This window comes from Panthera uncia, chromosome D1 (assembly GCF_023721935.1).
Source record: "Panthera uncia isolate 11264 chromosome D1, Puncia_PCG_1.0, whole genome shotgun sequence".
Lineage (NCBI taxonomy): Eukaryota > Metazoa > Chordata > Mammalia > Carnivora > Felidae > Panthera > Panthera uncia.
In genome coordinates this window covers 95564537-95574043 of record NC_064808.1, presented here as the reverse complement: position 1 = coordinate 95574043, position 9507 = coordinate 95564537, and the positions used below count along the sequence as shown (strand labels likewise).

The 9507-nt window shown below is 56.8% G+C and overlaps 1 protein-coding gene across 8 annotated transcripts in view; it reads left to right on the top strand.

Annotated features, from left to right (window-relative positions):
* The first annotated feature begins 4481 nt into the window (after positions 1–4481).
* PHLDB1 (pleckstrin homology like domain family B member 1) overlaps positions 4482–9507 on the top strand; it is a 44838-nt gene continuing 39812 nt past the window's right edge. For 2 of the 8 annotated variants that reach the window (XM_049612196.1, XM_049612188.1), the window contains exon 1: positions 6597–6856. In XM_049612196.1, the coding sequence (XP_049468153.1) occupies positions 6812–6856 (45 nt within the window). In that variant the 5' untranslated portion in view covers positions 6597–6811. Of the gene's footprint in view, positions 4600–6590; positions 6857–9507 lie in introns of those variants that run through there. The other 6 variants (XM_049612164.1, XM_049612146.1, XM_049612173.1 and 3 more) reach the window with 6 other exon arrangements.

Genomic DNA, 9507 nt, shown 5'->3' with positions numbered 1-9507 from the left:
TGTTTCTTAGACTCTCGACTCTCTCGTACTTTGGTGTCTGCTTGCTGATTTGAGATGATGTAACAGGATCTAAGTTTAAAAATTAATGATATGTTTTTTTTAAGAGAAAATAATCTCTATCTGAGGGTATTCATTGCCTTCCCGCATATTAACAGGTATCGTGCCACCTCGTGTATTTTTCTACATTTGAGTGTGCACTCCTGATGGTGGAGCTTTTGAATTTGATGTTACTTACGGACTTTCGGTCTTAATTTTGTCAGGGGCAGTTGTAGAGTCAGAAACGGGAGGCTCCATCTTTAAAGAAGAACAATGGTTGGGGGCACCTGCGTGGCTCAGTCAGTTGAGCGTCAGACTTTGGCTCAGGTCGTGATCTCATGGTTCGTGGGTTCACGGCGGCCTTGTGCTGACAGCGTGGAGCCTGCTTTAGATTCTCTGTCTCCGGCTCTCTCTGCCCCTCCCCCGCTCATGTGCTGTGCCTCTCAAAAGTAAATTCACATTTAAAAAAATTTAAATATTAAACATTCCTAATTAAAACAAAAAAAGAACAATCATCGGTGAGTATTCTCTTCCCCATCAGAAAAACAGTGGTAAGACGTAAGTGATCCAGGGGTGAGTGATGAATGCTTTGGGAGTTTTGATAATTCCTTCAGAAAAGTCTTCATCCTTTTTATTTAACTTAGAAAAACTATCGAATGTCAGCGGATTCTTTGGGAGACAAATTATTCTCTAATGAGTAATTAGTGTCTGGGAATGATAGAGTTTTTATCTTCACGGTGAAAGGCAAGATTCTGGATTTTTTTTTCCCCTTAAGAGAAATCCCAAGTATCTGGTCTGTGTTGCTGAAGTGTGGCTTGGCTCTCAGCCTGTAACCTTAATCCGGTGAAGCACACCAAACCCCTGTCACACCCCCTGACTGGCAGCTAATCCCTCCGCGGCATCAAGTGGACTCTTTTGTTGGCCTCTTGTGAAGGAGACTAACAAACTAATTAGACCTGACTGAGCATTCTGTTTAATGTAGGAGGTTTGTGGTTCCTGCTTTGAATTAATTAATTCCACATAGAGGAGGTAGGGAACACACCTCTGTGGTCAGGAATTCCTTTTAAGAAGGATCTGTAATTCATCTACTCAGTCGTTTCAAACCTCCAAGTCTATCAACCCATGCATCTCAGACACAGGAAGTTTTACCCTCCAATTAATGTGAAGTTGTTCACACTGTGTAGGATCTGAGAGATTTCCAGGGTTGGTACAGACTGGGCTTTTTAGAAAAGTTCACATCTGGTCTGGCTCGTCGTCGGAGGAAAATAGAAGAACGGGAAAAGTTCCCCCCATCCTCAAGATTAAAGTCTAACTAGAAGCAATGGCTGTACCTACTTGCAAAGCCTTTTTGTCCTCAGGTAGACAAGTGCTAACTACAGCTAGTGATACTCAGCATGGGTCTCAGTGAGGGTTGGGAACAGGGTCCTGGCGTAGGCTTCAGAATAATCTCTCAAAGCAAAAACTGAGAATTAACTCTCCTTTACCATGCACATCTCACTGCAACCCCTCTCTCCCTCCGTTTCCTCTCCTTGCCCCTTTGGTGACTATTGCACCTATCGAGCTTTGAAACTCCAAGAAGATCCACCAGTAATTGGTTGCTGTACATCGCTCTTACGTGAACTTTGACAGCATTTCTACAAGTGTCAGTCTCCCATCTTAACTCCTGGGAGTTGAGTGGTTTACACGGAGGCAAACCTTTAGGAAGATTATATTACCTTTCCAAACCGAGCTCCTGCCTACTCTCCCACACAAAAGGTCAAGCAACCAGGCAATTGTTAGAAGTTTGGGTCATTTCCCAATCCTGGCGCTCCCCCCACCCCAACAGGTTTTTTTGTTTGTTTGTTTGTTTTTTTGCCTTGCTGTTCATAGGGCAGGGGCTAAGTGGTTATTTAGGGCTTAGTCCAATTCTAGAAAGCTGCCACAAGCATGTGTACGCTGCGATCGGGTTGATAGCCAAACAGGCTAGTTGAAAAAGGCATTCCAATTTCAAGGCGATGAGGGAAATGGAAACAGGTTTTGTTTCTTCTTCTTCTGCCCAAATGAATGCTTGTTCTTTTCAGTTCAGGGGAAGGTCCCGAGCTGTGGATGTGGACAAGACCAGTACCCCACCCCCACCCCGCCCCATTGCCCACTCTGCTTTGATGCATCTTAGCTTGAGGTATCACTGCTGCCACACCTACACTAACGATGCCTGAGTTCAGGATCCACGGCAACCAGAAAGGATGGCTTGAGCAAGTGTGAATCTACAGGGTTTGCCTGCCGTAATGAGCAAAAATCCCCTCCTTCTGGAGCTGGAGGGAGCACATTTGAAGTGACAGAGGTGGGAAATGCGTCTAGGCAAAGGCAGGAGGGGTGTGGAAATCCACCCCCGACGCTCCAAGCCAAGTGCAGAGGGCCTTCACAAATCCGCTCTTCCTTCCACACCCAGCCTTTGCCCTCTCCCCCTGCTTCCACTTCGGAAAGTCTGAAGCAAGCTTGGAAAGCTGTTTTCTGCTTTCTTCTCCTCTCTTCCTCCCCCTTTCCTGAGCTCCCAGCTGCTCGACCTCTTGCGTAATTGTGAGCGAGCACGGAGTTTTTTGATGGGCTCCAGATGTGCAGCGGGTGGGGGTGGAGGGTGGGGGCGGTAGGTCTGTAGTCCCCTGAGTGCTCTAACTGTGGGAACACAGGGCCTCAACACAGCAGGACTGAGGACACACTGCACTGAGCCTTCGTCCTGGGGTCAGCTGGTCCTCGGGCTGGGAGGGCAGAGCGGAGTGGGGTGCTGTTTTAACCCCCTGCCTCAGCATCAGCTGCCTCGTGGCAGGCTCAGTCATCCCCTGAAATTCCTCCTGGCCAAGGCGGTGAAGACGATCTAGGACTTGTGGAGCTATGTGAAAAGACCCCAGTCAGAACCCCTTCCCTCTAATGCTGGGATTTGGCACATACGATACAACAGTTTCAGTTTGTTTCTTTTTCTTTTACCAGGATAGTCGGAAAATTACTGTTGTGATCTGCTTCCTGAAAGGTGGCCAGAGTCAAAATACTTTCCTGGGCTTCAAGCAGTATGAAGGGGGGGGGGGGAAAGGAGCAACCCTCTACCCTCCAAATCCTGAGGCTTCCTGGTACCATGATGCACGCTGGAGCCTTGCTTGTTTGACCTCTGTTAGCCACAGCTGGTAACAGCAAAGTGTCTTTCCCCTCCCCCCTCTCATCCATTGCCTGGCTCCAGTCAGCCCCAGCCTCCAGCGGGGATGGGGGGGGGGGGGGGCTGCTAACGCTGGTCCTGTCAATGAGTGACCAAAGATTCCTGCACTTCAGCCTCCTGCTGCTCCCCGGTTAGCGAAAAAGGGCACCAACTAAAGCCACTGAGTCAGAACAAGGTATGTTCATCCCAAAGAGGGTGAATTATTTTCTGCTATCTGCCCCCCGCTGGAAGACTTGGGGGCTTTTCACTCCCTTGTTCGGAGAGGAAGAGTCTCAGGGATCCCTCTAGGGCAAGGTAGAAGACGCTCAGCCTAGCCGAGTTCAGCTCCCTAGGGCCTCCCAAGTCAGTCCCCCGGGGCAAGAGCTGGCTTTGCAAGGTAAGGATCCACTGTCAGCGTTGAATTTCGGGGCGGGGGTTGAGATGATGAATGACTTCAACCAGGCTCAGTTTCTAGACTCAGGTTTTTAGTGCCTCCTTTTCCTCCTTCTTAAGCCCCTACTCCTAGAGAGACCCAAACTGCTATAGGACGGTGGGCTCAATTGTCTGCCTGTAGCTTGCCTCGCCATCGTAAAGCAGCAGGTTGCGGTAGGGTGGAGCTACCTGGATGGGGGCAGGATGATAATTCAGTTCAGGTTTGTACTTTATGGTTTGCATGGCACTTTAACATGTCTTATACCTAGCCTTAGAAAAATCTGTGAAGCCGGATGTGCAGGGTTATCAACCCCATTTACAACTCTTCATGGTAGGGCCGGGGATAGGGTGAAGAGGAGGGGTGACCGGAGGTAAACCTGGGTCCCCTCAGCAGGCGTTTTCTGGAGATATTGACTAGGCTGGGGGGCTGCGACCAGGAGGTTCACGGGAGCCATGGAGGACTCAGGCATCTAAGGTTAAAAAAATAAATAAAAGCGGGCGGGGGCAGAGAGTGAGAGATTGTTAAAAACACCCTTTCAGAAGAGCCTTAAGGCCCACGGGTGGAGGGTCTGGGGGAGTCCGGAGGGGAGGGGAGGAAGGCGGAGGTGTGCGTGTGTGTGTGTGTGTGTGTGTGTGTGTGTGTGTTTGATGGTAGTGGAGAGCCCAGCTGCAGAGAGGAACAAAGCGGGTGCTGTGCAGGCGGGGTGGGGAGTAGGGGGGGGAGGTGCTGCTATGGGAAAGGGTGGGTGGGGGGACCTTGGGCTCCAGCTCCACAAGGGCGTCTTCTCTGGCTGGCCAGGCGGACGGGACGGGGGACGGGGGCGGGGACTGGGGGGGGGGGGCGGGACCCGCTCGCTCTCCTCCCACTCAGCGGGCTCCCAAGGAAAAGCAACAGTGTCCTCCAGAGCCTGAGGCCGCGGCGGGCTTAGCCAGGCGAAGGAACCGGTGTCCCACTCTCCCCCCGCGAGGTAAGGACTCGCTCTCCCACTAGGCCCGTGGGTCTCGCCGGCTGCGCGGCTGGGACTGGATAAGGGGAAGTCCCAGGGCCTGGCGGGAGCCCCCAGATCAGCTCTGGGCCGGGAAGTTCAGAAGAAACCGTGGGGGAGGTGGGGGCGCCCCAGGTGAGTGCGGGAGGCCTAAAGGGGCTTTGTGCGGAGCCGGCTCCGCTGTTTTTCTGCGAGCTGCTTGCTTTTGCCCTCGCCAGCCGCCGTCCGCACAGCCGCCAGAGGGGGCTCTCGCTCCCTTCCCCGGTAGGGACGCTGGTCGCTGCCCCCTCCGAACTCTCTCGTGGGCTCCCAGACGGCCGGGCGGGCACTCGCGGGGTCTCGTCCGCCCGCGCCGCACACCGCCCACTCTCCGGCCGACGGCAGGACTGAGAGCACCGCACCGGGGAGCGGGCTCCCCTGGGCCACCTCCGCTCCTGTCCCGGGCCGGCCCGCCCTGATGGATGAGGAGTGTGTGCGGGGTCCGACCCGGAGGCGGTGGGTATCGGGGAGGGACTCTGGGATGTGTTCAGCAGACGGGAGGCACGTCCGGGGCCTCCCGAGCCCTCCTCCGAGGCCCCGCATCTTTAGGAGTCCAAGAGGCCAGATGGGGCTCCCTAGGGCAGTGAGTTCCAGGTTCTTGCCACGCCCGCGCGGTCCGGATTCGAATCCCTAACGGAGTTCCCCGAGGCGGGGGGCTGAGCCAGTCATCCGGGTTCCTCCGGGATGGGGAAGTGCGGGCGGGCGGGGGCGGCGGGGCCTGGGAGGGGCCGCCCGGCGCGGGGTTGCCGAGGCGCCCGCAGACGCTTCCGCCGGGGCTGGCGCGAGTGGGGGGGGCTCGGCCGGGGGACCGCGCGGCCCGGCGGGGGACCCAGGGCGCCGGGGCGGGGCTGCATTCTGGGCCCGTTAGCTCAGCGGTCCCGGAGGCTCCCGGGCTGACTCATCGGACCGCTCACACACAAACACGCGCTGCCCACCACGTCAGGCGTCCCACGCGGCAGACCCGCACCGCGCCCCACCCCGCGTCACCCACGCGCCCACCCGCCGCGCGCGCAGCCCCGGTCTCGGCCACCGTTGCACGTGTGGCAGCCCGGCGCACGCCTGGCCGTCAGCCCGCAGTCCACACGCGCTGCACACGCAGCACTCCTGAGCCCGCCGTTCACTCCGGCAACCCGTCGCTCTCACGCAGTTCCCGCCTGCACAAGTACCTCCTCGCGCACGCACATCCCGCCGCTCACACTCTCTCCTCCCGTGCACACGCAGCACCGCCCCCCCCCCCACTTCCCGCAGCTGCCCCGCGGGGAGCGGGCGGTGTCGGAGGGGCCGCCCCTTTCCCCGGCCGCGCAAACAAGCGGCTCCTTCTCCCTGCCCGGCCAAAGAAAGGCCGCTTGTCCGGCGTCCGCGGCGGGCGGGGCGGCCCAACACTGTGGCCTTGTCCCACCTGGCGGCCCCGGGCAGGGCAGGCCGAGGGCCAGCGAGGAGCCGCGCCCTGGCGGCCGTCCCACCCGCCCGCAACCTCGCAGAGCGGCGCTTTCCAGCACCCCCATACCCCCCATCCTCCATGAGAACCAGAGCCCCACTCCACACTCCCGCCTCTCGTCTGTGACCGCCTGCAATCCCGCCCCCACTTTTGGGCCCCGGCCTGCCCTCAGTCTCCCCTTTACCTTCCCCTCCCCCGTCTCCCCGCCCCCTCGGTTTCCCCCTCCACTGCCCTCTGTACCTTCTAGGGCTGTCCCTGGCCGTCGTTCCCTTTACTCGACGACCTCCCTGTCCTCAGTCTCATCTCCTTTGTCCCCCAGTCCCTCCACCTCGCTGTCCTTCCGTCTCCCTCCAGCTCTGCGTCCCCCGGGTTGTTCCCCCAACTTCTTGCCTTCCTGTCCATCTCGCCAGCTCTCATTTTTGTTCATCGCTCAGTCTCCGTCTTTCATTCCCCCCCCCCCCCCCCTTGCGTCTCCCCCTCCCCCCCCCGCCCCGCCACAGACCCCTCATTTCCCCCTCCTCAAGTTCTCTCCGCCCCGGTCTTTTCACACTCCACCCCTGCCCCCACCCACCGGGCTCCCAGCCTCAGTTTCCTTCCCGTCCCGACTCCTTCCCCTGCCGGCGGCCCTTCCTCGAAGGCGGATGTGCGTCGGGAAAGCGAAGGCGGCGGCGGGCGGAGAGGGTCCCAGCTCGGCCCCGAAGGCCTCGGGACGCGGCCATGCGACGCCCGGGGCGAGGCCTCGGCTGGCCCCCCGGGCCACAGGTGAGGGCTGGAGCGGCCCCCCGGGACCCCGGGGAGCTCCCGAGCAGGGGCGCCGCGGAGGGCCCGGCTAGCGCTCAGGGAGTAGCCCGGGACCTTTTGCCCGCGGGCCTGATTTGGAGCTTGGACTTCCTCTAGTGCCTGTTGGTTGCAGATCTTTTCGGCCCTTCCTCGGGCTTCCTTTCGCTCTAGTTCGGGTGCCGAGACCCCCGAGCCGTGACTCTGGACACCCACTCGGAGGAGAGGGCTGGGGACTGGCTGATCCCTCAGGGCCCGTGAGCCCGCGCGTCCGCGCTGGGCAAGGAGGCCGGAGGGGCCGGGCCTGAGCAGGGTCACCTGCGGGAGCCCGGGCCTCGCCCGCCACGGGGTCCTCCTTGTTGCACGGCAGCTTCCGGCTCCCAGGCCTCTACCCCCCACCCCCTGCGTCCCGGGAGGTGCGGGAGAGCTGTCGAGAGCCCGGGCTGACCGCGGCGCCTTCTTCGAGTCCCTCCTTCCCAGAAGCCGGCCTCGAGCCGCAGGGGCCTTTTTTTGGCAGTGGGACCGGGCGGGGCGCTCCGAGTGGGTAATTACTGCCCGGGGTAGTGGGCAGCTCTGTCCACGGAAGCGGGTTGAGCGGTGGGGGCGCCCCGGGCGCAGCGCCGCTTCGCCTTCCCGGCCCGGGGTGGGGTCCGAGGAGAGGGCGCCCCCAGGTGGCGGCTCCCCGCGCCGCGGCGCAGCCCAGCCCCTTTGTCAAAGCGCCGCCTGGGTGCCGCTGGGACGCGTTGGTCTGGTGTCTTTCCACTTCACCTGGATTAGGTTTCCGAGCTGGGGCCACAGCCTTGAACCTGCTGATCTCTACATCTTTTCTTATCTTCTCGGTCCCTCCCTACACTTCTCCCCTTATCTCTCCCTCTCCTTTCGCTTTATTATTCCGCTCTCTCCTCTAATCACTCTTGTTCGCCATCAACCTTATTCCTTTACAGTCTTTATCTCTACTTGAAATTCTTTGGTGTAAATAAATGAACACATCCCCAGCCGCCTAACTGGGGTGATAGTGGCGAATTTGAAAGATGAAAAAACTGAGGCAGTTTTATCGAGGTGTAATGTATATTTCATAACATCCCTTAATGTAAGTGTACCTTTCATTGACTTTCAGAGTATATTTACAGAGCTGGGCAGCCATCATCACAATTTAGTTTAAGAACAGTTCCATCACCCCAAAAAGAAATCTTGTGCCCATTTATAGTCACTCCCCATTCTACCCTTAGCCACAGGCAAGCACTAATCCAGGCAATCTTTTTTTTAAATCAGTATTCTACTTTTTATAGAGAATGACTTGACACTTAGAGAATTTAAGTAACTTGTCCAAGATCTCACAGCTAATAACTAATAAAGTCAGGGTTAGAATTTAAGGCTCTTGCATCCCAGTCTGAACCTCTTTTCACTAAAGGATGATGCCTTTCCTTCACCATTATTTATTTTTTATTTCTTACATCCCTCCCTGCCCCCCCCCCCCCGCTTTTATGTAAACTCTCCATTCCCAACCCACTCTCACCTCTCTTCCGCAGAGAACACGGAGGGATTTCCCTAAGTGGAAGGAAATCCACTGACCCTGACCCTGGAAATTCTTCCCCGTGGCCAGATCTCCTGAGGAGATGCCAGGCCAGCTCGGTGCTTGGTGTAGGTTAATGGCCTTTGCCTTCTCTCTTCCCAGGCAGAGTTGGGGTGGGCCCCAGGCACTATTCCGGTCTCTCTTCCGCCAGCTTGGGTGGAAATGGTGACGGACATGATGCCGTCCAGGTCCGGAAGGGTGGAAGCTGGGAGGGTAAAATTAGTAACCCTATGGCTGAGGCCCTTGGTTCCCACTGCCAGGGCAGGGTCGGACACTCCTTGGAATGCTGGGCTTCTGCCCCCACTTCCTCTCCAAGTCACCTGGTCCTGGTCAAGGGCCGGAAGAGAAAGTGGAGGGAAACCCTGCCTTCCTGGGTCTCCCTCCTACCTTCAGCCACAGCCTCAGTTTTCCCCAGTAACATTTCAGCAGCAAATGGGACCTTTTTCGCACCTTAGCCAGATGATCAGGGGATGGGCATGGGGCACACATTAGAAACCAAAGGTCCCACACATTTCTCTGGTACCAAAATTGTGAGCCAGGGAGAAAGGGGTGGGTGGGTGGGAAGAGTTCTCATTCTGGCCCTGGAATCTACTTTACCCTTGGTTCTAAGGATCTAAGCCTCCTACAACACCAGATCAAGTTAAGAACCTTAGAAAACTGTGTTCTGGGCATTAGTCACCACTGAGGGTTTTTGTTTGTTTGTTTGTTTTTTCTGAATGTCTGGGGGTGAGATTGTTTTCTGGGGAAGAGGAGTTGAAATATATAGGTGACAGGAAGTGTTGAGTTTTTCCTGTTGTGTCTCCTTTAAGAAAACACCCTGCTGAGGGGTGCCTGGATGACTCAGTTGGTGAAGCTTTGGACTCTTGGTTCTGGCTCAGGTCATGATCTCATGGTTCGAGAGTTCAAGCCTCGCATCTGGCTCTCTGCTCTCAGCACTGTGGAGCATGCTTTGGATCCTCTGTCTCTGCCTGTCCCCTCCCCCTCAGAAATAAATAAACATGGAAGGAAGGAAGGAAGAAAGAAAGAAAGAAAGAAAGAAAGAAAGAAAGAAAGAAAGAAAGAA